A 22958-nucleotide genomic window follows, 5' to 3' on the forward strand; every position below is an offset into this window, starting at 1 on the left:
GTCTGCCCCTGGCTGGCTGCTTTCATTCTGGAGAGGTGCTGGAAGAATGCATCTCTCTGTCTGTGGCACTGAGAATGGGTGGCTGCTCTCTTTTTTTTTTTTTTTCTTTTTATTAATAATTTGGGGTGGAGGTCTATTGTTTTTGTGCTGCCTAGGCAACACAAAAATCATACACCATTGGGTTCATGCTACGATTCAGACATGTTGGCAACAAAGTTGTGGCTTTCTGCAGCTGACCCCATTTCTGGATCATTTCAGTCCCTTCATCCCTAGGCCACAGATCTTATAACCGTAGAGCTCTTATAAATGCAACTTGTTTACTACAGGAATCCTATATTTCTGGGGGTAGGTGACATCACTAATATCAGTTTATGCCAGCATCTGCAGATAAATACCGCACTGTACAGAAGATAAAACAATAAAGAAGTGACAGTTGGAAGCTATGAAGGCCATGCACACCCACCTACAGTATATGAAAAGACGTTTTAGCAATGAACATGCTATAGTCATCTCACACCACTAGATGGAGCCAGAGTCTCATGTTGGATTTCTCTTGTTCTTGTCCAGCAGTAACAATAGTACTGATCCTCATCATGTGTCTGATGTATGTCTACATTCCACACCTTCCTAATTGGCTTTATTAAACCAATAGAACACAGGGCCATCTCATAGTCTCGTCTCCATTTAAAGTGACACAAATTAATATCCTAATTTTCCCCCAAAATCACAAAATAATATCCTAATTTTCCCCCAAAAAATCCACATACATCCAATTCTTTATGGCCCTGTAATCTATTTATTTATTTCAGGTACTTATATAGCGCCATCAATTTACGCAGCGCTTTACATATATATTGTACATTCACATCAGTCCCTAACCCTCAAGGTGTGAACAATCTACATACTAGGGCCAATTTAGACAGGATCCAATTAACCTACCAGCATGTGAGGGAACCCACGCAAGCACAGGGAGAACATTAAATCTGCTGTGTTTTTCTGACTTCGAGCAATGTCCCCATGGGCTCCCAAACCTTAATATTTCTCCCTCACTTTAATTTGTTTGGAACTAGTTCACATTAGTTGCAGTCATGTGCTTTGCTCTATGCACACTACAAACCCCATAGTCCAGGGCTCGCCAAACCGACACCATAAATGAGGTACCATTCCTCCCGCTGACACCAATGATGGGACACCATTCCTCCCGCTGACACCAATGCTGGGGCACCATTCCTCCCACTGTCACCATAGATGTGGCACTATTCCTCCCGGTGACACAAATGATGGGGCACTATTCCTCCCCGACACCATAAATGAGGTACCATTCCTCCCGCTCACACCAATGCTGGGGCACCATTCCTCCCACTGACACCATAGATGAGGCACTATTCCTCCCACTCACACCAATGATGGGGCACCATTCCTCCCGCTGAAACCAATGCTGGGGCACCATTCCTCCCACTGACACCATAGATGAGGCACTATTCCCTCTACTGATACAGACTATAGGGTGCTAATCCTCCCACTGACACCAACACTGTGGCATTATTCCTCCAACCCATGATCGGGTACTCCTCCTACTGACCACAGGAACTATGTATTTTTTTTTTTTTTTTATTCTCCCAGTAACCACCAAGCCCAAGGCATTTTCCACTCCCACTGGCCACCATCCTGCCCCCCCCCCCCCCCTAAATTTGAAAAGACTGTAAACTAGCCCTTATGTAGAAAGTTTGGAGACCCCTGCCATAGTCCAACTCAGAAATGAGCAATATAGGGTGACTATGTTCTCACATACAGTGGGTCCATGGAGAACAAACATAGCAACTAGAGATGAGCGAATCGAACTTGGCGAAGTGGAATTCGTTTCAAATATTAGGAAAATTTCGATGCGCGAATCAAAATTTTTCCTAAAATGGCGGCGACATGTGCGGCGACGGAGCGGGGATCTCTGGGAAGGCGCGCAGACAAGGCGCGCTGACCCATTATGCATTCATTCATGACATGTGATCGCATTAGCCAATCAGCAGCCAGCCAGCCAGCACTGTGTAATGGTCGAGCTATAAATTGCGGCCATTTTAGAATTCTGCATTAGCCTCTAGTCATTCAAGAGAGGCAGAGCTGTCTGTATTCAGGGAGAGAGTTAGGGCCACAGAACCGTTACTTAGGGCCACAGAACCGTTACTTAGGGCCACAGAACCGTTACTGAGGGCCACAGAATTGTTACTGAGGGCCAGACACAGAATTGTTACTGAGGGCCAGACACAGAATTGTTACTGAGGGACAGACACAGAATTGTTACTGAGGGACACAGAATTGTTACTGAGGGACACAGAATTGTTACTCAGGGACAGACACAGAATTGTTACTCAGGGACAGACACAGAATTGTTACTGAGGGACACAGAATTGTTACTGAGGGACACAGAATTGTTACTGAGGGACACAGAATTGTTACTGAGGGACAGACACAGAATTGTTACTGAGGGACACAGAATTGTTACTGAGGGACAGACACAGAATTGTTACTGAGGGACAGACACAGAATTGTTACTGAGGGACAGACACAGAATTGTTACTGAGGGACAGACACAGAATTGTTACTGAGGGACAGACACAGAATTGTTACTGAGGGACAGACACAGAATTGTTACTGAGGGACAGACACAGAATTGTTACTGAGGGACAGACACAGAATTGTTACTGAGGGACAGACACAGAATTGTTACTGAGGGACAGACACAGAATTGTTACTGAGGGACGGACACAGAATTGTTACTGAGGGAGGGACACAGAATTGTTACTGAGGGACACAGAATTGTTACTGAGGGACACAGAATTGTTACTGAGGGACAGACACAGAATTGTTACTGAGGGACAGACACAGAATTGTTACTGAGGGACAGACACAGAATTGTTACTGAGGGACAGACACAGAATTGTTACTGAGGGACAGACACAGAATTGTTACTGAGGGACAGACACAGAATTGTTACTGAGGGACAGACACAGAATTGTTACTCAGGGACACAGAATTGTTACTCAGGGACAGACACAGAATTGTTACTCAGGGACACAGAATCGTTTAATTAAAGAGTATGTCAGACAACACGCAGAGGAGTGGCAGAGGAGGCAATGTTTTAGGAGCGAGCAGACGTGGCAGCAGAGGAAGGGGTGGAGGCAGCACTAGTCGCAGCCAGAGGCCAGTGCTCCCGGTGTCATCCAGCGGTCGTGTCTCCACCGACAACCCTGCCGTCATCGATTGGTTGGCTCGGTCGTCTTCCTCTTCCCAGGTCACCTCTGACACCTACAGCCAACGGTCGGTGGGTTCGTCAGACACAACCGTTAGTTGGCATGGCCCGGGAGCAAGCCCACTGAAATCACGTGTCCTCTACCTGCCCCTGTCCTTTGGTGTTCCCTCACCAAGCGAAGTATCGCATGCTGTGGGCTCAGCCCCACTGTACAGTGAGGAAGAGCTAACAGAGGGCGGTCAGGAACGGGGGGAGACATCCGCCTCTTCAGCAGCCAGGCGAAGAAGTACTGGCGAGGAGAGTGGCTTGGTAGCCGGTCTAGAGACAGGTCTGTCTCCTGACCCACACGCAGCCGAGGGGGCTAGTAGTGAGGCGGAGACCCTAATTGATGATGATGAGGCTGATCGCACTTGGCAGCCTCGTCGTCATCAGGCTATTGCTTCCGCATCATCAGGAGAAGAGGGTGGCAGCTTGGCAGCGAGCAAAACAGTCGGTGGGTTGCCCAGGAGGCAGCAGGGTCGCAGCAGTGTCAGTGGAGGCAAACGGCCACGGAGTAGAGCACCAGCTCCACTGCAGCCTACCACCACGGCCAGTAGTGGTGCCGGTGTGCACGGAGGAAGCAGCAGTCAGCCAGTGAGGAGTAGCGGGGGCAAAGTTTCCTACTCGGCGGTGTGGCAATTTTTCGTCAAGCCGCCCGAGGAAGTAAACGTAGCTGTATGTCGACTATGTGGCCAGAAAGTCAAGCGTGGCCAGGGGGCCCATGTTGGGACTACAGCGTTGCGTCGCCATTTGGTGGCCTGGGAAAACCGTGATAAAGATACGGCGGTTCTGCCTGCCCCAGCCCCCGCTCCATCACCCGCTCCGTTACTTGCTCCGTCACCCGACGTCAATCGCCCTCTATCAGCCAGTCAAGGCTCCAACACCTCTGCTGAGGGCAGTTGTCGCTCGTTGGCATCTTCCGCTCGTTCAGATGCTCCTTCTCCTGCTACTCCTTTTCACGGATTCCGTCAGCAGTCTTTCTTGGAATCCATTTCCAAGAGACAACAGTTTGCGAGCACGCACCCGACGGTGCAAAAGCTGAACATCCTCCTGTCCAAGTTGCTGGTGCTGCAGTCCCTCCCTTTCCAAGTGGTGGACTCAGCACCTTTCCGAGAAATGATGGCTTGTGCCGCGCCGCGGTGGAGAGTGCCAAGCCGGCATTTCTTCGCCAAAAAGGCAGTGCCAGCCCTGCATTCACATGTAGAAGAGATGGTGGGCCAGTCTTTGAGCATGTCGGTCTCTGCCAAAGTGCACGGCAGCGCCGACGTGTGGAGCTGTAACTACGGTCAGGGACAGTACATGTCATTTACGGCCCACTGGGTGAACGTGGTGCCGGCACAGCCGCACCAGCAACTTGGACAGGTCACGCCGCTTTTGCCTCCACGTTTGCACGTCCTTGGTCCACAAAAGATGTCCGCCTCTACCACCTCTTCTTCCGCCGTGTCCTCAGCCGCCACCCCCGTGCCAAGTCCCATTACCCGACCGGCATATCACATGTGCAGGGCGCAACGGTGTCACGCTGTGCTGCACCTGGTATGCCTTGGCGAACGTAGTCACACAGGGGAGGAACTTCTGAGTGTAATGAACAGAGAAATCGACAGATGGCTGTCTCCGCGCAAACTGAAAATCGGAACCATGTTGACCGACAACGGAAAGAACATGGTGTCTGCTCTGCGTCAAGGAAGGTTGTGCCATGCGCCATGCATGGCTCACGTGTTCAATCTGGTTGTCAAGCGGTTCCTAAAATCCACCATCCCACTGCAAGACATCCTTAAAATGTCACGTAAACTTTGCATGCATTTCAGCCATTCCTACACCGCAAAGCACACCCTCCTTGAGCTGCAGCGGCAGAACGGAATTCCACAGCATCGCCTGATCTGCGACGTTGCAACAAGGTGGAATTCAACCCTACACATGTTAGACCGCCTTTACGAACAGCGAAAGGCCATCACCGATTTCCTGATGTTACAAGCGGATAAAGGTACTCCCCTGTGTAACTTCGATGTCAGCCAATGGCAGCTCATGCGTGACACCTGCCGCTTGCTCAGGCCCTTTGAGGAGGCCACGCTATTCGTGAGTCGTTAGGACTATGGGATGAACGACGTCATTCCTCTGTTGCACGTCCTGGAACAAATGCTGTTAACAATGGCTGGTCAGGGTGCGGTAGACGTGGCGCACAGATCTCAACGCCACATGACCCCTGTGGGGGCAGGACAGGAAGAAGAGGAGGAGGTAGAGGAGGACATTTGTGTTCAGGAATTATTGAGTGAAATGGGTGGTTTTTCCACTCAGCGGACAGGAGTGGAGGAGCAGGAGCATCTGGTAGAGGAGGAGGAGGAGGAGACAGAGGACCCAGACGCACCGTGGCAGTATGCTGTGGCGATGGAGGCAGGGAGTCCCTCGCATTCCTTGGCACAAATGGCCCATAGCATGCTCGGTTGCTTGCGTAGCGACAGCCGAATAATAACCATCAGACAGAGGGATGACTTTTGGCTGTCCACCTTGTTGGACCCTCGCTACCGTTCAAAAATGGTGGCCTTTTTCACACCTGCTGAGAGGGAGGCCAAAATAACGTACTATAAAAACCACCTATGTAGTCAGTTGGTCTCTGCCTTTGTGCGCCAACGTCCATCCTCAGACACTGTGGGCCCTGTGCGCTCGCGTTCCGCTGCCATGGCAGCAGGGGAGGGGTGGGGTGGTAGGAGCAGTGGCAGCTCCACCAGCAGCGGCTGCCTCAGTCTGCAGTCGATGATGAGTAGCTTTCTTCACCAGCGCAGTGAGGAAACTACTAACCAGCCGCAGCAGCAGCAGCAGCAGCATCAGGTGGACCTGGAGCAGGACCTCAAACAACAGGCTTGGACCTACTTGGACAGCACCCTGCCAACCGAGGTAGACAATCCCCTTGACTACTGGGCAACGAAACTTGACCTTTGGCCCCAACTAGCTGAATTTGCCCTTGAAAGGCTGTCATGCCCGGCCAGTAGCGTGGCATCGGAGCGCGTGTTTAGTGCGGCAGGAGGTATTGTAACTCCGCGGAGGACACGACTGTCCACCCAAAGTGTGGAGAGACTCACGTTTGTGAAAATGAATCAGGCGTGGATTAGTCTGGATTTCAAACCACCAGTTCCTGACACAACTGATTAAATCCGCCATGAATCATGCCCCAAACATGTGCCACTTTCAGGTCTCCTCACACTGCTGGTGTGTTCCATTTTGTCATAGGGTGCTGGCAGATTACGGGCCTCCCATTGCTGCTGCCAGGCCCGTAATCTGCCATGGGCCCCCGTACCACCTCCTCATGCTGCTGCCAGGTCCAGAGTGTGTCATGGGTCCCTGTACGGCCTCCCATTGCTGCTGTCTCCATCGCCACACTCTGCCATGTGCCACTTTCAGGTCTCCTCACACTGCTGGTGGGTTCCATTTTTGTCATAGGGTGCTGTATGGCCTCCCATTGCTGCTGCCTCCACCGCCACACTGTGGCTCCACACTCTGGTTTTGGCCCCGTGACTGCCCAAATGAGTGAAGTGTGCGGTGATTCTAAGATCGACGGCACTCATCTGCATGTCATACTGACTGACAGTATTATTTCTCTTCCCCAGCAGACTCCAAGGGCATTTAAATTAAAGGTACAGTGTTCTGCACTAATATAAAGGCTCTCTGAAGCCTAGAAACACCCTTTTATAAGTTAAATTCGCAGCGAATATATTCGCATCGAATCAAATTTATTCCTCGAATTCGCCGAATCAGCCGAATCGAATTTTTGAATACTTCGCTCATCTCTAATAGCAACCCTCTAACCAGGAGTCAGATTACAGCTGCAAAAAAGGAATTTGGAGGATATTATATATAATATCTTAGATTGTAAGCTCCAAGGATCAGGCCCTCCTAACCCTCTTGTATTGAACTGTATTGTCTTCCGTTATATTGTAAAGCACTGAGCAAACTGTTGGCGCTATATAAATCCTGTATAATAATTTTTTTTTTTTTTTAAACCAGAGAGTTTAGTGTCCCTTTTTAATGTCACATTGGATCAAAAATAAAAGTTCTGGTTGTCTTATGGTTTTAAATCTGTGCATAGTTCTACTGTGCTGCTAAAATCACTAGAGATCGACTGACGGCCAGGAGTAGCAAATGGCTCCCCATGAAGTAAGCTAGACAATACTATGTGGCTGCATCTTCCAGTCATCAATCCCTCGATTACAGCATTGTCTGGGGAGGAAAGATTGATCCCTACTATATGGTACTGGTGTAGCTCACTCTAGGACAGACTCTAGTTAATTGTTCACAAAGTAAAAGAATTCAGATGTCAGGCAACATTCGCTTCTTTTTGGGATATTTTATTGCTTGATATGCATTTTTGATAAAAGTTTAAAAAAAAAACAAAATACAAAATGTTTTATATTCAGTTCATATACATCTGACACCGTAGAGTTTTAGAAGCTGAAGTAAGACTGCAGACAAGTGTAAAATGAACAAATATATGTGGTCGCCTCTATCTATATATATATATATATATATATATCCGTGGCTACTGTCATTGTGCCCAGGGGCAGACTGACCATTTGGAAACTCGGGCACTGCCCGAGGGCCCGGGGTCAGTAGGGGGCCCCATGAGATGCCTCTGGTACCTTTTTTCATAGGCATTTTTGAGTTTGGGCAAGGACACAGGGGCCCCATGATCCCCTATTGCCTGGGGGCCCCATGAGTTGTCAGTCCACCCCTGATTGTGCCCTGTTCTGTGAATGTACCAGTAGGGCAGTTTACTAGATGAAATCTCCTAGCATACACTATAAATTAGGGTTTCTGAACCAGAGTTCCTCCTAGAGCAGTGGTCTCTGCACTGTGGCCCTTTTCTTGCTTTTATCTGGCCCTTGAGATGTTATTCTTGAAATGACACCAGCAATGGAACACTATTCCTCCCGCCGGCACCAGCAATGGGGCACTATTCCTTTCGCCGGCACCAACAATCGGGCACTATTCCTCCCTCCGGCACCAGCAATGGGGCACTATTCCTTCCACCGACACCAGCAATCGTCGCTATTCTTCCCGCCGACACCAGCAACGGGGCAATATTCTTCCACGGACACCAATGATGGGGCACTATTTCTTCCACGGGCACTATTCCTCCCTCGAATACCAAAGATAGGGCTGAGCTTACTCCCATTGAGCACAGTCTGCAGGACCGTAAACTGGCCCTTTGTCCATAAAGTTTAGAAAACCCTGCTCTAGGGGTTCCTTGAGCAATGAGAAATTTCTGGCTCTCAACTAAAATGATCAGTGGTTCCTGCAAAAGAAAGTAAGAACTGTTTTTAAAGTGAAGTGGTCCAATCTGAGATTTTACAGCAGTGTGTGAATGAGCTATGAGTGCTCATCAGCGCCCTCTGTGGTTCATTCAGACCTACAAGCTGTCTGCTCTAGTGAAAAATGGGACTTGTAGTTTCTTCATTCACAGATCTCTGTGAATGAATGAATAAATTACACAGCTGTGTAGGCGGAGCCCTGCACAACTGCGCCAGTTATAGAAGGTGACAGCATGTGCAGGGGTGAGGAACTCCTCCCTGATGTCCCTTGGGGGGGGGGGGGGGGGGGGAATAATGATACACCTTTTAGCACGGTCGTATCATGTTACTAAAGCTGAACTTGGCCTTTAAAAAATGTTAAAGTATCAAATGCTTATGTTACAGAAGGAGTCTGTGCTGGGGAACAGACTCTCCTCCTCTTCTGGGAGTGTCTAATTACTCTCTGTGCTGACCCAGCTCCTCTACCACACGATTTTAACAACTCTTTAAGGAGCTGCCAGGGGAGGAGTGAAAGAGGGAAATACTATAGAGTGTCAGCTCTGTCTGCTGACATCACATCCAAGCTGGCAACACACAAAGGAGCGGTCTCAGGGCTTTTGGATGTCTGCACAAGGAGGATGATTTTATATGGAGATAACATGCCTAAAATATGTTAAATGCACATAAAATCGTATATGATGGTTGTTGAAATAAGCGATCTGGTGACAGGGTCCTTTTTTGAGAAGTAGTGAAGTCCAGATATAAAAGACAAAGGAATAGAAGGTGCGTTTGGTAGGTGTGGTGAGCATAGCGAACGTACACACCTTAAATGACTGTTTACTGACCAGGTTCTTTACGTCAAGGAAAGACCAATATTGTTCATGTGGTCCTTGAAAACAGAACTCAATAGGTTAGCTGTATATTAATAGTACCGATGAACTTAAAACAGCTCGGCCACGCCTCACAGACCTTCAAGCCTAATTATGTAAATTCTTGTACTTGCCTTGTGCGTAATGAGCGTCGGAGACTTCATGTTGGACTTTGTTTCCAAAGAAACTACAAGTGAAAAGATCACTCCTGTCAGAGGTGGTCAGAAAAAGGAGGTAGTCAGAAGCCAATCTAGTCGCAACTATCTGGCACAGGTATCCACACCTACCGCACATTCCTGGGCCATACTGCTCTTTAATTGTCTCTGCTGTTAGAAATATGATTGGTGTCTTTTTAGGGCGTCTAGGACGGATCCACCTAAATTCACCAAAGCACCCATAGGAAAATTGTGCAATACTGGTATACAGGGGTGGACTGACCATTTGGAAACTCGGGCACTGCCCGAGGTCAGTAGGGGGCTCCATGAAATGCCCGTTACCTTTTTCATAGGCTTTTTTGAGTTTGGGCAAGGACACAGGGGCCCCATGATCCCATATTGCCCGGGGACCCCATGAGTTGTCAGTCCGCCCCTGCTGGTATACCCCCTAATAGCCTGGTGCTCTGCTTCGAGGCCTGGAGGCAGTGCAGAGAGGGGACTGGCCTTACCTATATGGATATATCTAGATAAATCAGTGCAAGGCTTGGGCTGGTCTTCGTTATAATTTTATAGAGCATTTTAAGAGGTCGGGCCTGTAAGTAACAAAAAAATAGTACATACACTTTGTGCAAGAAGACCAATTATCAGTCTATTTACAGTGATACCAGCAACCTTTAAAACCAGAACCTCTTCTATATACAAAGTAAGATGGAAGAATCCGAACACTGTAAACTGCAATGTATCGAACACTTAGATGAACCATGACACTGGCGATATTGGCCCTTTCTTGGAGACTCCACCTCCCATCCAGAAGTGTTTGGCAGAAGCTGCAATATTTGGTGCATTTGAAAACTGGTTTTCACCAATAAATGTCCAGTTTCTAGATAAACCAATCGGCCATGTGGTTTTTGAGATCCAAATGCTTGTACTGAGGGTCGGGGATGTTGCAAGGTGGACTCTAACCCTCATCTTGCCAATGGTAGTAGTATGAAGCCTCGGGTAGACCCAAGTGTGGCCGAGGAGCTCAGACAGGTAAATCTGTGGTGCTGACTGCTATTCCACTGTTCTGCTTTTTGCTGTTCCTCCGCGCAACGTCTGTCCTCCTGTACGGCTGATTCCTCAGGTCTGGTGAAGAGACAGAACAATAAGGGTTATGCTGGTCAATGTATATACAGGTACAGTTGTCCAGGGCAATACATCAGATTCTTTGTACTGCACTACTGGTTTCCTAAACCTAGTTATTCACATCTGAAGCTAAGCAACTACCACCTATGCTTGTGTCACCATCCGAGTAACTGAAAACAATACTCCTCATTTCATTTGAAAGCATAAGTGACCTTTCTAATACAACTCCCACACATTCAACAAACTTCTGGAACTCTGCCCATACCCCTAGCCTGCCTCAGGGCTTATGTCTGTGAGCTTTTGTTTGCTTCAGTCAGGTTTTGCATTCCCTTACAGAGTCTATGGGGAATGCAAAATCCACTTGAAGGAAGCCAGCTGCCCTCTTTTAATTGTGAATGATCTCAGACGTGTCTCAAACGTATGCCCAAGGGTGTATTTACCACAAGGCATTTGCCTAGGGTGGCACTTTTCAGCCCCCCAGAATAAGGGACAAATGCGACATGGGGACCAGGTGGGATCTGAGAGAGGCTGCGGGCTGCTTGATGGTGTATACAGAACCCGACTCTTGCTTCCAGGGATGGCCAGAGCTGTGACGGTAAGTATCTCTCTCTCATAGGGGGGGGAGTTGTGTGTTAGTGGATAGATCCCTCAAGTGAGGGAGCAGGGGCATTGCAGGTCAATGTCAGGCTCTCTCCCCGGGGGGGCAGCCGATTTTTTTTTTTGTTGCCTAGGGCAGCACAAAACCTAAATACACCACTGCGTATGCCATTGATACAAGCCTAAAGCTCGTGGTCACAAGCCTTTACCCCCTTCACAGAATTAAATTTTTTCAAAATTTCAAACATTTTCCTGCTTCTTTGTTGAATTGTTTTCATCTCTATGGATGTTAGTTTGTCCCCATCAACCATTAGGAACTTTCCAAAAGTGAAAATTTTCAAATGAAATTCCACTGGTGTACGGCCAGCTTTACTGACCCAATGATAACTGCTGCACCGGACAGTAGATGACAGAAAAGTTGAAGCAGTGTTACAGACACCAATTCAAATCTGACTGTGGTTATAGCCTTCCCCGACAAAGAGACCCTGTCACCAGCATCAAATCTCCTTTTATTACACGTAGCTGTTTTGCGGTGTTTCTTTGGAATCAGACACTTCCTGGAGTGTCAGATCTCCTCTCCCTGCTGTGTCCGACAGTGGGAGCTCACAGTGACATCAGAAATTACTGAAGGGGAAGGCAGTTCTAGCTCTTGTACTATATGCAGGTGCTCAGCCTTTTGTTACAAGAGGTCAGCCATGTTACTATCAGTATATGCCGGCATTCTCTCTGTAGCCCCCAGCTGTTAGCCCCCAGCATACACAGTAGCTCTCACATCGGAATAGTGGATTTGTGTGCATCTTGATACCCACTTTTTTTTTTTTGGAGATTTAAAAAAAAAAAGTTTTTGTGAACTTCTAAAAAAAATAGTTCTATAATTGATCATTGTGTGCCACATATCTCAGAGGTATGATGCTCTATGGCCCAGATTGTATTTGGTTCTTAATTTCGTGCACAAATAGGTTTAGGGCTGGTATATATACAAGCACGTACGATACAAAATGCTCGTTTCTTTGACTTTGTAAGGGATTACCAGCAAGAAGAATCGCGATCGGGAATGCACATGCGCATAGGAATTCCCGCAGGAGAATTGCCGGTTGTGCGCATGCGCGCAGGAATGCGCGTTCGCGCACATGCATGGCGAAGATTGGTGCCAGACGGCCCATTTAAGGAGTGCTCAGGTTCAGTGCTGACTGGTCTTCAGCTTCCCCATGTCCTGTTTGTTCCTGTACGATTCCTCTGTGACCAACCCGGCTTGTTCCTGACCCAACTTCGATTACTCTCCTGCTACTGGTTCCTGACTTTGGCTTTTCCTTCTGATTCTATACGGCACTGCCCGACTGTTGATGACCCTGGCTATCCTATGACTCTGCTCCAGTCTCTTGTCCTTGCTACATACCTTGCTCTGCTGCACGTCTGGCAATCCACAAAATCTGCTCTGCCTATTATTACGGTGCCCAAATCAGAGGATCATCTGCCTTCCAAGGTCATCATCTGCAAGAGCTGCAAACAACAAGCACTGGCGCTCTTGTCCCCTTGGTCCCTAGACTCCCTCTGTTCCAACATCAGCGGGGTCAGGGCTAGTGACACAAGTGAGGCCGACCTCGTCAATTCAGTCTCCCATAAGGGACGTGACAGCCTCGCATTTACATTGACTTAAAGGAGGATGAAAGCAAATACTTATGGACACAAGCCGTAAACAATCTCTCTTTACCTGTAATGATGTCCTCTATGGCCCAGTTCTCCTCATACACCCGCGGCTCTTTTGATTGCAGCTTCTTGTTCAGTTCAGCCATCAGATTGACTTGCGGTTTTGCCGCTTTGACAGGTGGAGACTGTAATATGAAAAATGTGCAGTTGTAAATGAGGAAAATGCATTAAATCCAATGGAAATGGCAAAACGAAGGTTGATTTTAAGGGTCCAATGGGCTTTAAAGGGACCCTGTCACCACATCCTACTATATGAACTAAAAGCATGGTGGCAATCTATAGTATATGTACTTGCTCTAGACTATTCCTCTCTGATGCAATCATTTGAGTGTACTAAGCAGATATCAGCATCATGATTCTACCAGAAAAGTGGCAATACCAGAAATGTCTACTGGCAGCACCCCATCACTTGGCGTCTATATCCTCAACGTTTCTGCTGCAAGTACAATAATTTCCCAAGAGTTACACTGAAAGCTGCTGCATACTAGTCAACCAATATATGTAGTTATAGCAGAATCACTGATGACTAAAGCCTAGTACACACGATGAGAAAATCAGGCAAAAAATACAGCTTGCTGATAATCTGATCGTTACCACAGCTTTCTAGAGCCAATCACGACAGTTCATGTGAAATTATCCAACAGGACAAGTGCAAAAATTTCTCTTGTACGATAACAGAGGAAACCATTTCCGTTTTAATCAGTACAGTAGTCGTCCGTAAAAAAAATTGTGTGATTGAGACCAAGCATGCTTGGAAAGGAAAGAATACATTTCATCACTTCCGAAGTTGTATTTCGATTTTTTCTAGTCTCTTCATTTTTGATAGGAGAGAACAGGGGCGGACAGACAACTCATGGGGCCCCCGGCCAATAGGGGATTATGGGCCCCCTGTGTTCTTGCCCAAACCCAAAAAAGCCTATAAAAAAGGTACCAGGGGCATCTCATGGGGCCCCCTACTGACCCCGGGCCCTCAGGCAGTGCCCGAGTTTCCAAATGGTCAGTCCGCCCCTGGGATAATCTCATCGTGTGTACGAGGCTTTAGGGGCCAGGCAGCCTGGAATTCTAACAACAAAAATATCAAACACCGTTTTTGTGTTCTGTTGCTTGAATTTCTTTTCTGTGAATTAAAAAAACCACAATGCAATATACCAAAATAATATTCTTTTGTACTGTCATAATTTACCTATTTTTTGTGTGTGTAGGTACATCAAATAATAGAATGCGACCGAGAAAACAAACACTTTGAAAAGTAACATCGGAAGGTATCCTTAAAAAAATAATTACAGGCATGGCCAAATTATGCAAAGTTAGAATGATCCAGCTTGGACCAATGTATATACCATTCCTGGACGCTACCTCTAGAAGCAGACATCACTACATCAATGATCAACAGTGATCTCCACTTGCTTCCGGGTCCTGTGCTGAGTGACTTCACTCCTGGTTACTGAACACAAGAGACGGATGCTGACCACAGGTGCCATTCCTGAATTCACTGAAGCAAAGCTTTCTCTGATTGGATAAGGCAGAGAGGCAAGGCGGCGTTGTTGAATTTTCCACCTCATCCTTTCAGAGGATTATTTGCATTTTCTGAAAGAATGCAAAGTGTTCTATGCATGCTGTGCCAACCTCCTGTGTTCAGTCCATCAGTTGGCCACTCAGTATGGGGACCCAGAAGCAATTTGAGATCACTGATGTAGCGTAGTGATTTCCCGTTTCCAGGGGCATTGGCCAGGTATGGTATGCAGCATCCGTATTGACCAATTTAATGATCTATAATAAAATCATACCTGGAATTCTTCCTTAAGGGTATATAGATTTTTTTTTTCAAGCAAGTTCTGCCCAAGGAAAAAGTATGGTAATCTAGAGGCTAAGGTAAAGTGTTTAATTTTACCAGAATCATTTCACTCATGCCAGTTTGTAATTTAGTATGAATTACTACCGATCCATAGGACAGCTGTCCTCAATTTGAAAATCAGGTGGCATTTGAACTGTTTAGGGACACCCTAGGGCACGGGTGTCAAACTGGCAGCCCTCCAGCTGTTGCCAAACTACAAGTCCCATGAGGCATTCCAAGATTGACAGTTACAAGCATGACTCCCAAAGGCAGGGGAAGGATGGGACTTGTAGTTTTGCAACAGCTGGAGGGCTGCCAGTTTGACACCCCTGCCCTAGGGTGTGGGGTAAACAACTATGGCACCCCAGCAGTGGTAAAACTAGAAGTCCCATGAGGCATTGCAAGATTCTGTCAGGCAGAGATGCATGATGGGATTGGTAGTTTCACCACAGCTGGTATGCCAAGCTTTCCTACCTCTGCCCTAGGGGGTGGTAAAGAGTACTTATGGCTGTCAGAAGTGAGTATTGCAGACTGGGATAAGCTTGAGAATAGGTAAGGACACAATAGATGGTGTGTCCATAGCTTCCTCCGATCCTTTGAACCTGCCAAGATGCAAGTCTCTCCTCCCTATGGCCTGCCTTACTCTTCATTAATATCACTGACATAACTGCTGTAGCTTTTAACCCCCACTAGACTGACAAAGTTTGGTGTAATGTAGGGATCATTACCAATTGTTAAAAAATTTGGATCACTTTAAATGCATGTCATTGCTCATGTTTTTTTTTTTTTTTTTTTTTTTTTTTTTGACCCCTACAGTCCTCACTTGGTGAAGCCCTTTGACGGTTTTGCTACCGTACCTGTGCTTGTTTCTCCGGCTGAGCCTTCTCCTCAGTGGGCGCCATTTCCTGCTTTTTCCATGCCTCCAGGTCCTGCTCTGCTTGCTGACAATAGAGAAGAAATGTGACTCTGTACAGTCCTCTTATTATAAAGGCGGTCTTAAACAGTCTGAAAAAAGTACCGCCATGCAGATCACATGGCAATCTTTCCTCCAATGACCAAGTAACAAGTTGAGCGGCTGTTTTGGAAGCAAATACTGTTCAATGGTTAGAGGATCAAGTAACTGGGAGCATTATTGCCATGTACAAGAGCAGGCTTGAGATGGGCAGATTTGTTTGTGTCCCAATTTTAAAGGGCAATTTGGGTGTAATAAATTCAAGCGAAAGAAAATTGCGGCGCTACAACTCTTGTTCAGTGTATGAAGGATGGGGTTCAGTTGTCTGTGCCAGGACATATGCTGTGCATACCACTGGTATTCTAGAAAAAGTGGAAATTTGCCACCGATGCAATTTAAAATAGAATGGTGTAAGCAGAGGCAGACTGACAACTAATGGGGCCCCCGGGCAATAGGGGATCATGGGGCCCCTGTGTACTTGCCCAAACTCAAAAAAGCCTATAAAAAAGGTACCAGGGGCATTTCATGGGGCCCCCTACGACCCCGGGCACTGCCCGAGTGCTCGAATGGTCAGTCCGCCCCTGGGTGTAACTGTTATTAGCAGTCCATCTTTATGACTAAGGCTCAAAGGTTGTGGCTGAAACACAAACTTGCTGTATAATGGATTCTTTTATGTCTTGGTGGATCGTTAATAAAGGTTACACGATTTTATCTTAAGTTGCATCAGTGCTGGATTTCCACTTTTTCTACAAGATGGGTGAAACCCATGAGTGAAGGTAGAGATAGCTTACCCCAAGACAACAGCCATTCTGCCCCATTTTGTTATTTTAGTAGAATTTCTTGTAGTCAGTAATTGTACAACATTGAGTAATAATCTGCTCAGTTATAGTTATGGTTTCTACATATTTTGTTTTTGTTATTCAAGAAATAAATTGATCATTACCTTGTAGGCCTTTACAAAGCGATTAAATATTGGGAAGAATACCGCAGGAGCCGTTGTCTTGCTGTTCTCCCCAAAATACCCAACAACTGTTTCATAGGCTTCCTGGATAAGACAGAAAGAAGAGAAGAAAACAGCTAAACTGAAAAAAGGTTGGCATGATAAAGACCTGGATTACTGGTGGTTCTGCCAATTACATGTATATACCAAGCTGACTGCTGCCAATGTCACACTGGGGCGAACGTATAATGCCTACCAACCCACATATGAGAACAGAGTCCATTGCTAGATCCATATGACCCATCTCAGGTATAGCTAAAGACTAAACTTTTTTTTTTTTTTTAACATTCTGGATAAACCAGGGAAGCTCATACTCCTTTACCACTGAATCTGTATTTATTGTCCTCCGAATTTCTTGCAATGCAGCACTCAGGGATGTCAAGTTCAACCCACTCACAACCAGTAGTGTAAGGGTTAAATGGTATACCTAGCAGGTGCATGAACAGTAATTTACACCTGCTTTGTAGTAATAGGATATCTCAGCTGGACGCAGTGGAGAAACCAGCATCTGAAATGCTTCAAAACATGTTATGAACATTCTACAAATAATGCACATTGGGGTTATGTGTACTCACCCAGTAGGGGAATGCCTACTGCTCTTCAATAATTCTACTGTTACATTAATATCAGATTCATGGTTCTTTGCTTAAATCCTATAGGAAGGCCATTACTGCTCTGTTGGTAATGAGCCTCACTGATGGAGCTTTCAAAAATGCCATCTGCCTCATCCATTTTAGAGGTCAGCAGTACATTAACAATTGGAGCTCCCTGATTGGACAGGACTGACATTGTACTGTTAGAGTTTGTAGCCAATACCATCATTTGCTGCTGTAATTAATAACTTTCAGAAGGCAAATATACTTCAATTATTCCCTGCACAACAGTGGTTTTGCCATTAAACTGGTTTATAACCTCTTCATTACAAAAACTGCCTCTTCCCTTCTAGCCATTGTAAAGTGTATGTCCAGCTTAAATATAAGAGTCCTTTAAAAGGATTAGAGATCCTGGTAGGTGTCACTGCTTTCCAGGGAGGTGAGATTTTTCCCTCAAGTAAGCAGGCCATAGGTGATGCATCTTTTTTTCATTGAACCAAAGGGTAAGCTGTGAAAAAAAAAAAAAAAGAAGTTGATTCTCCCATAAACACACACAGTGTTGATGGGGGGAATCCCTCCCATGGAGCTAATGCACTCTGACAGTGGGGAGAGATTCCCACTGTCAGAATACAGTGATCCGTGTTGATGGCTATAGCGGACAACACTGATCAAGCAAAAAAACCCAACAGACTGGTTGCACAGAAGTCAATCGAGAGATCAACTTCTGTACAACCAAATTGCCTATAGATGGATCAAAATCCAGCCGTTCTATACTAAACCGGCCAAGTTTCGATCCATCTATGGGCAGCTTAAGTGTCATGGTCTCAATGGTTTTGACAAAATTTTCAATAGAGACAAGCACAGAAATAAATAGGGAAGGGAAGGCTAGAACTCCTGACAGGTTTTTGTTTTTTGTGTGTGTGTGTGTGTGTGTGTGTGTGTGTGTGTGTGTGTGTGTGTGTGTGTGTGTGTGTGTGTGTGTGTGTGTGTGTGTGTGTGTCCCTATTGCAGATTTTTTTTCTTTACTTCCTCCCTGGTAAAACTGTTGTCACTATGATAGTAAGTGAAGGGAAATCTCGCTAAAGCTCATTACACATGTTGCAGTCTGACAATTTCCTTTAGATCTACAACTATGTAAAGCACAGGTCTGCCTAATTGGATACTTTGGATAGGTCGTAATATTACATAGTTTTGGTAAATCCAAAGTTGGTAATATGGTCCTTTTGTAATGTGTATGGTGAGGTTAACAGAGTCCTGGATAGCAGTAAAAGTCTAGTAGAGGTTCCAATCTCTCCCACGCTATCCATAGCTTAAAAAATGGTCTACACTGATACTATAGTAGAAGTCTGACCAAAACCTAAGCTTAAACCTGCTCCCACTCTCACTCTAAGCCCTATACTAACTAGCCTATAAAGGAAAGATGTGTATGCTTCCCTAATCCAAGGGTGCTCTGGTCTGGTCGGCTCCCAGCACTGGCCTCAGGACAGGAGATAGCAGACAACAGATGCCCTATAGTAAGCCTATAGGTGACGTCACCATCCAGGCATTCCAACTGTTGTCACTGCTCTCTTCTTCTTCCTTGAAGCTGACCAGTGGGGAAGAGTCCTTAGATTAGGTAAGTATGCATGTCTGTTCTTTACAGGGTAGTTATTATAGGACTTATAATGGGGGTGAGAGCAGGTATAAATTTAGTTAGGGTTTGACCAGACTTCAACTTTAATATCTCTGGACCTCAACTGTTAAAAGGGCTTTATTCATGGGCAAATTGTTGGCCAATGTTCTGTACAATGGCCTTCTAAGGACTATGGTCAGCTAATAGGGCTGGCATATACTGTACCCTGGCTTCCTTGTAATATGCATACGGCTTGCTTTGTACCGATTTGGTGATGTCCTACCTGTGCTGTCTTGGCATCAGCAGAAAGCTGTGACATCTTCTCCATGTTGGATTTCAGGAAGTCCTTCAGGCTGCGACAATCATCTTGCTTTGTAAATTCTTTCTGAGCTTGTTCCATCCCAGTTTGCAGAGTGCGGACATCAGACAACACAGCATCCAGGGACACTGAATAAAGAGTAAGAGTTTAAATTTCATTGTATTTAAAGCCAAACTATAGCCAAAATGCTTGGGGAGGAATAGAATACGTGCCAAGATTTTATTGCTGTCTGTGTCCCTGTTGGAGAGATTTTAAAGCTGAAGTTTAGGTATGGATATTTTATAGTTACATTGGGAAAAGTACACAGATAAGTAATCCTGACTTTTCTTGGAATTTAGTGGTCTACATACTTGTTCCAAGTAGACAGAGGTGAGAAATGTCAGCCCCCTTGATCGAACTCTTCAAAAATCAAGCTACATCTTTAACCTTGGAAGTAGAGTGAACAAGATTTTCTTTACAGAATTTATTTTAGTGATGAATGAGCTATTTGTATGTAATCCTTGATTTTCTGTTTAGAAAGTCTCAAAGGCTGAGACATTTCTTGACCTGCGCTTGTATATCCCTGTAATGCAGAGCTTTCCATACAGACTTGTCTTCTCTACTTCTTGGCGATCTACCCAACCATTAAAGAGATTGTTGTACACATGGCCAGAAGCAGCCTCTCTAACAGGATGTCAATGTGTTTGGCAATCTGGTGATGCAGGTGCAGTGTGTTCCTCGGTCTACAGCAGGCCAATGACTTGGCAGGGATGTCCGACTTGCATGCATAATCTGAGCACGGAATTGGCAGAGTGCTCTCCTAAAGCCTATCTCTAGCTATAACTTTCCCTTTCTATGCTGGGGACTCCACCAACCATGTCAGAAAGGAGAAGACCTCTTTTTATTTATTTATTTTTATTGCCATCTGTGTATCCATTGAGGAGATTTCATGTCACATTCTGTTCTGTGCAATGCTTATTTATCACTACCCCCTTAGGAGTTGCAAGGGATTTTGGCTCTCCCTATAGCCCTGCACAGGTAGGTAACCTACATCTTCACACAGGCTTTTTTTGTTATTTTTTGGGGGGGGATTTGAACTGGGATGGGGTTAGGGGTGTACAGGATGCCCAATGGAACTGAGGACAACTTCCTGAAACTATTTACAAGCCTCCACCACAACACATTCTCTGCTGGAGAGCTAGCCAGCGTCTCCTAATGTACAACCCCAGACCCTAGATCAGGGGTGTCAAACTGGTGGCCCTCCAGCTAATGCGAAACTACAAGTCCCATCATTATGTTTGTAACTGTCAATCTTGCAATGCCTCGTGGGACTTGTAGTGTGGCAACAGCTGGAGGGCCGCCAGCTTGACACATGTGCCCTAGATGAACCCCTCTTCCTTCACCCAGCAATCTGAAGGTATCCCTGAGCAGGGGATCTGGTGCCTGTTGCTTTAGGAAATGGACAGGTCCAGATAGGTAGCGTATCTGTTTCCCCACCAGAGTGCTCCTTCCTCTATCTGCCCAGGGGGTGCAGGGGAACTCACTCCTGATCCTCTCCTGTACTGCTGATGCGTTGGCGGCTGCTAACCGGCCTTCTATCTGGGCCCCGCCTCCCTGCTGTACAGGTGGCCCTCAGTCTGGGGGCCTAATGATGGCCAGAGCTTTCCTCCTTTCCAGCTCCACTGCCTGTAGGTGAGCCCCCTCTCCATCTTGGCCCCCTCCCAGGCTCCTGCCTTTAGCCTCACATCTTCCTCTATCTTCCACCCAAACTCTCCCCTGTTGCTAAGCAGGCTCAAACACTTTTAAAAATTGTCCTGGCCCCTTGCCAAGCCTCCTGTTGGGGATTGCCCAGGATCCCTTAAGAGTACAAGCCAGCCAGTCTTCTGATCCACCCACTGCTTCTAGAGCTTCCTCCAAAGCTCTAGAATAGGGGGAAATTCAAGAAGGGCTGGCCTGCAGAATCTCTCAGCCCTGATCACAATTTGACCTCTTGACTATTGCACCCAGGGTACAACTCAGCCCTTCTCTCTAACAATCAGGACTGTAGCTGCCCCTAGCTAACTAGGAGGGTGCTACACTTATCACCTGCACAAGACATGAGGGGAAATCTCCACAATGTAAACACAGCAAGACATGACCCTTCCTAACCATTTTGTATTGCTTTTGCTTCCGTATTGAGAGATTTCTCTTTATGTCCTGTTCAGGTGACCCGTATCAGACATTACAGGAAGAGACACAGCATTGCCTCAATGGGCACACAGACAAAAAACAAAAAGCTGGATGAGGTTAAGGAAATTTCCCCTCACGTTCTGTCTTGGTTAATGGTAGCCAAACCATACACTACTTTAAAATTTTCTTAGTAGAACTGGTAACTTTGTTTTTGCTGGCTGTAATCCTGTGGATAAATCTCCCTTCATTTCCTGTTCCAGTCACTGGTGCCATAAGGATAGGGTGAAGGGAAATTTCCCTAATGGGATCACTCAGATTATACGCCTTCTCTAATCCTTAAAAATTTGTAAAAGAAAATTTTGGTTGAATGTCAGTTTCCCATTTTAGAAAAGATTCAGTGTAACCGTGTCTTCAGGTACCTGTGCCAGCCTTCTCCAGGAAGTGCAGATCAGAGTAGAACCCGACCAGGTGAGCGTACTTCTCACTGATCACTCGGACCAGATAATGGAGCAAGGTCTGCTTTCTGTCTGTAGACTTTGTCTCCAGGAGCTGCAAAAAGACAGAATTATGTACGGTTACAAAGGCTTGCGTGCTCTTCGAAGCAGATGACCACAACTACATCCATTTAGTGTTCCCCAGCTACAAATGGAAGTTTGCACAGTACATAAGATTCTACAGGATCATTTGTCATACAGAAAGCACAGGTACTGACACCAATGCCAAAGTATGTAAATATTGTACAGTCCGTTGCCTTGCCACAGGTTCACTTTTTAAGGGAAATGAAGGATGAAAAGAAGGCTGCCATCACCAAGTCATTGACCCCCGCCCAAAACAAACACGTGGGTAGTGAAATCGGTCTGCTTGTTAGTCTCTCACTAAGTAGTGGAGCAAGGCTCAAGAACACTGATGTCAATACTGTATTTAGGACCTGTGATAACTGAGGCCTTTTGTGCAATTGTGCTTTTAATATGACCCCCTTTTTGCCCACAGGGGCAAAGCTAAAGGTTCATTTAGATCTGCTCCTATCTACCACCATGTACTCACCTTCTTCACTGCAGTGCTACTAGGACACGGGTGTCAAACTAGCGGCCCTCCAGCTGTTGCCAAACTCCAAGTCCCATGAGGCATTGCAAGATTGACATTTATTTATTACAGGCACTTATAGAGCGCCGTCAATTTACTCAGCGCTTTACATATATATTGTACATTCACATCAGTCCCTAACCCTCAAGGAGCGTACAATCTAAGGTCCCTAACTAACATTCATACATACACATACTAGGGCCAGTTTAGACAGGAACCAATTAACCTACCGGCATGTCTTTGGCATGTGGGAGGAAACTGGAGTACCAGGCGGAAACCCACGCAGGCACAGGGAGAACATGCAAACTCCAGGCAGGAGGTGCCATGGCTGGGATTCGAACCAACAACCCTAATACTGCCATGCAGAAGTGCTAACCATTTAGCCACTGTGCTGCCCCAGTT

General features: G+C 46.2%; 1 protein-coding gene and 1 long non-coding RNA gene across 2 annotated transcripts in view; one reads left to right on the top strand and one right to left on the bottom strand.

The window, feature by feature from the left end:
- LOC149464577 (uncharacterized) overlaps positions 1-22958 on the top strand; it is a 91380-nt gene that overhangs the window by 57759 nt on the left and 10663 nt on the right. The window lies entirely within an intron of this gene.
- FMNL1 (formin like 1) overlaps positions 7605-22958 on the bottom strand; it is a 65782-nt gene continuing 50428 nt past the window's right edge. Inside the window, exons 21-26 of the mRNA XM_089674579.1 lie at positions 21893-22022; positions 19290-19453; positions 16745-16846; positions 15707-15790; positions 13020-13140; positions 7605-10711 (exon numbers count right to left, since the gene is read on the bottom strand). Of these exons, the coding sequence (XP_089530705.1) occupies positions 10611-10711; positions 13020-13140; positions 15707-15790; positions 16745-16846; positions 19290-19453; positions 21893-22022 (702 nt within the window). The 3' untranslated portion in view covers positions 7605-10610. The remainder of the gene's footprint in view (positions 10712-13019; positions 13141-15706; positions 15791-16744; positions 16847-19289; positions 19454-21892; positions 22023-22958) is intronic.

The sequence above is a fragment of the Staurois parvus genome, unplaced genomic scaffold (assembly GCF_062004578.1).
Source record: "Staurois parvus isolate SC_StPar_1 unplaced genomic scaffold, SC_StPar_1.0 ptg000151l, whole genome shotgun sequence".
Lineage (NCBI taxonomy): Eukaryota > Metazoa > Chordata > Amphibia > Anura > Ranidae > Staurois > Staurois parvus.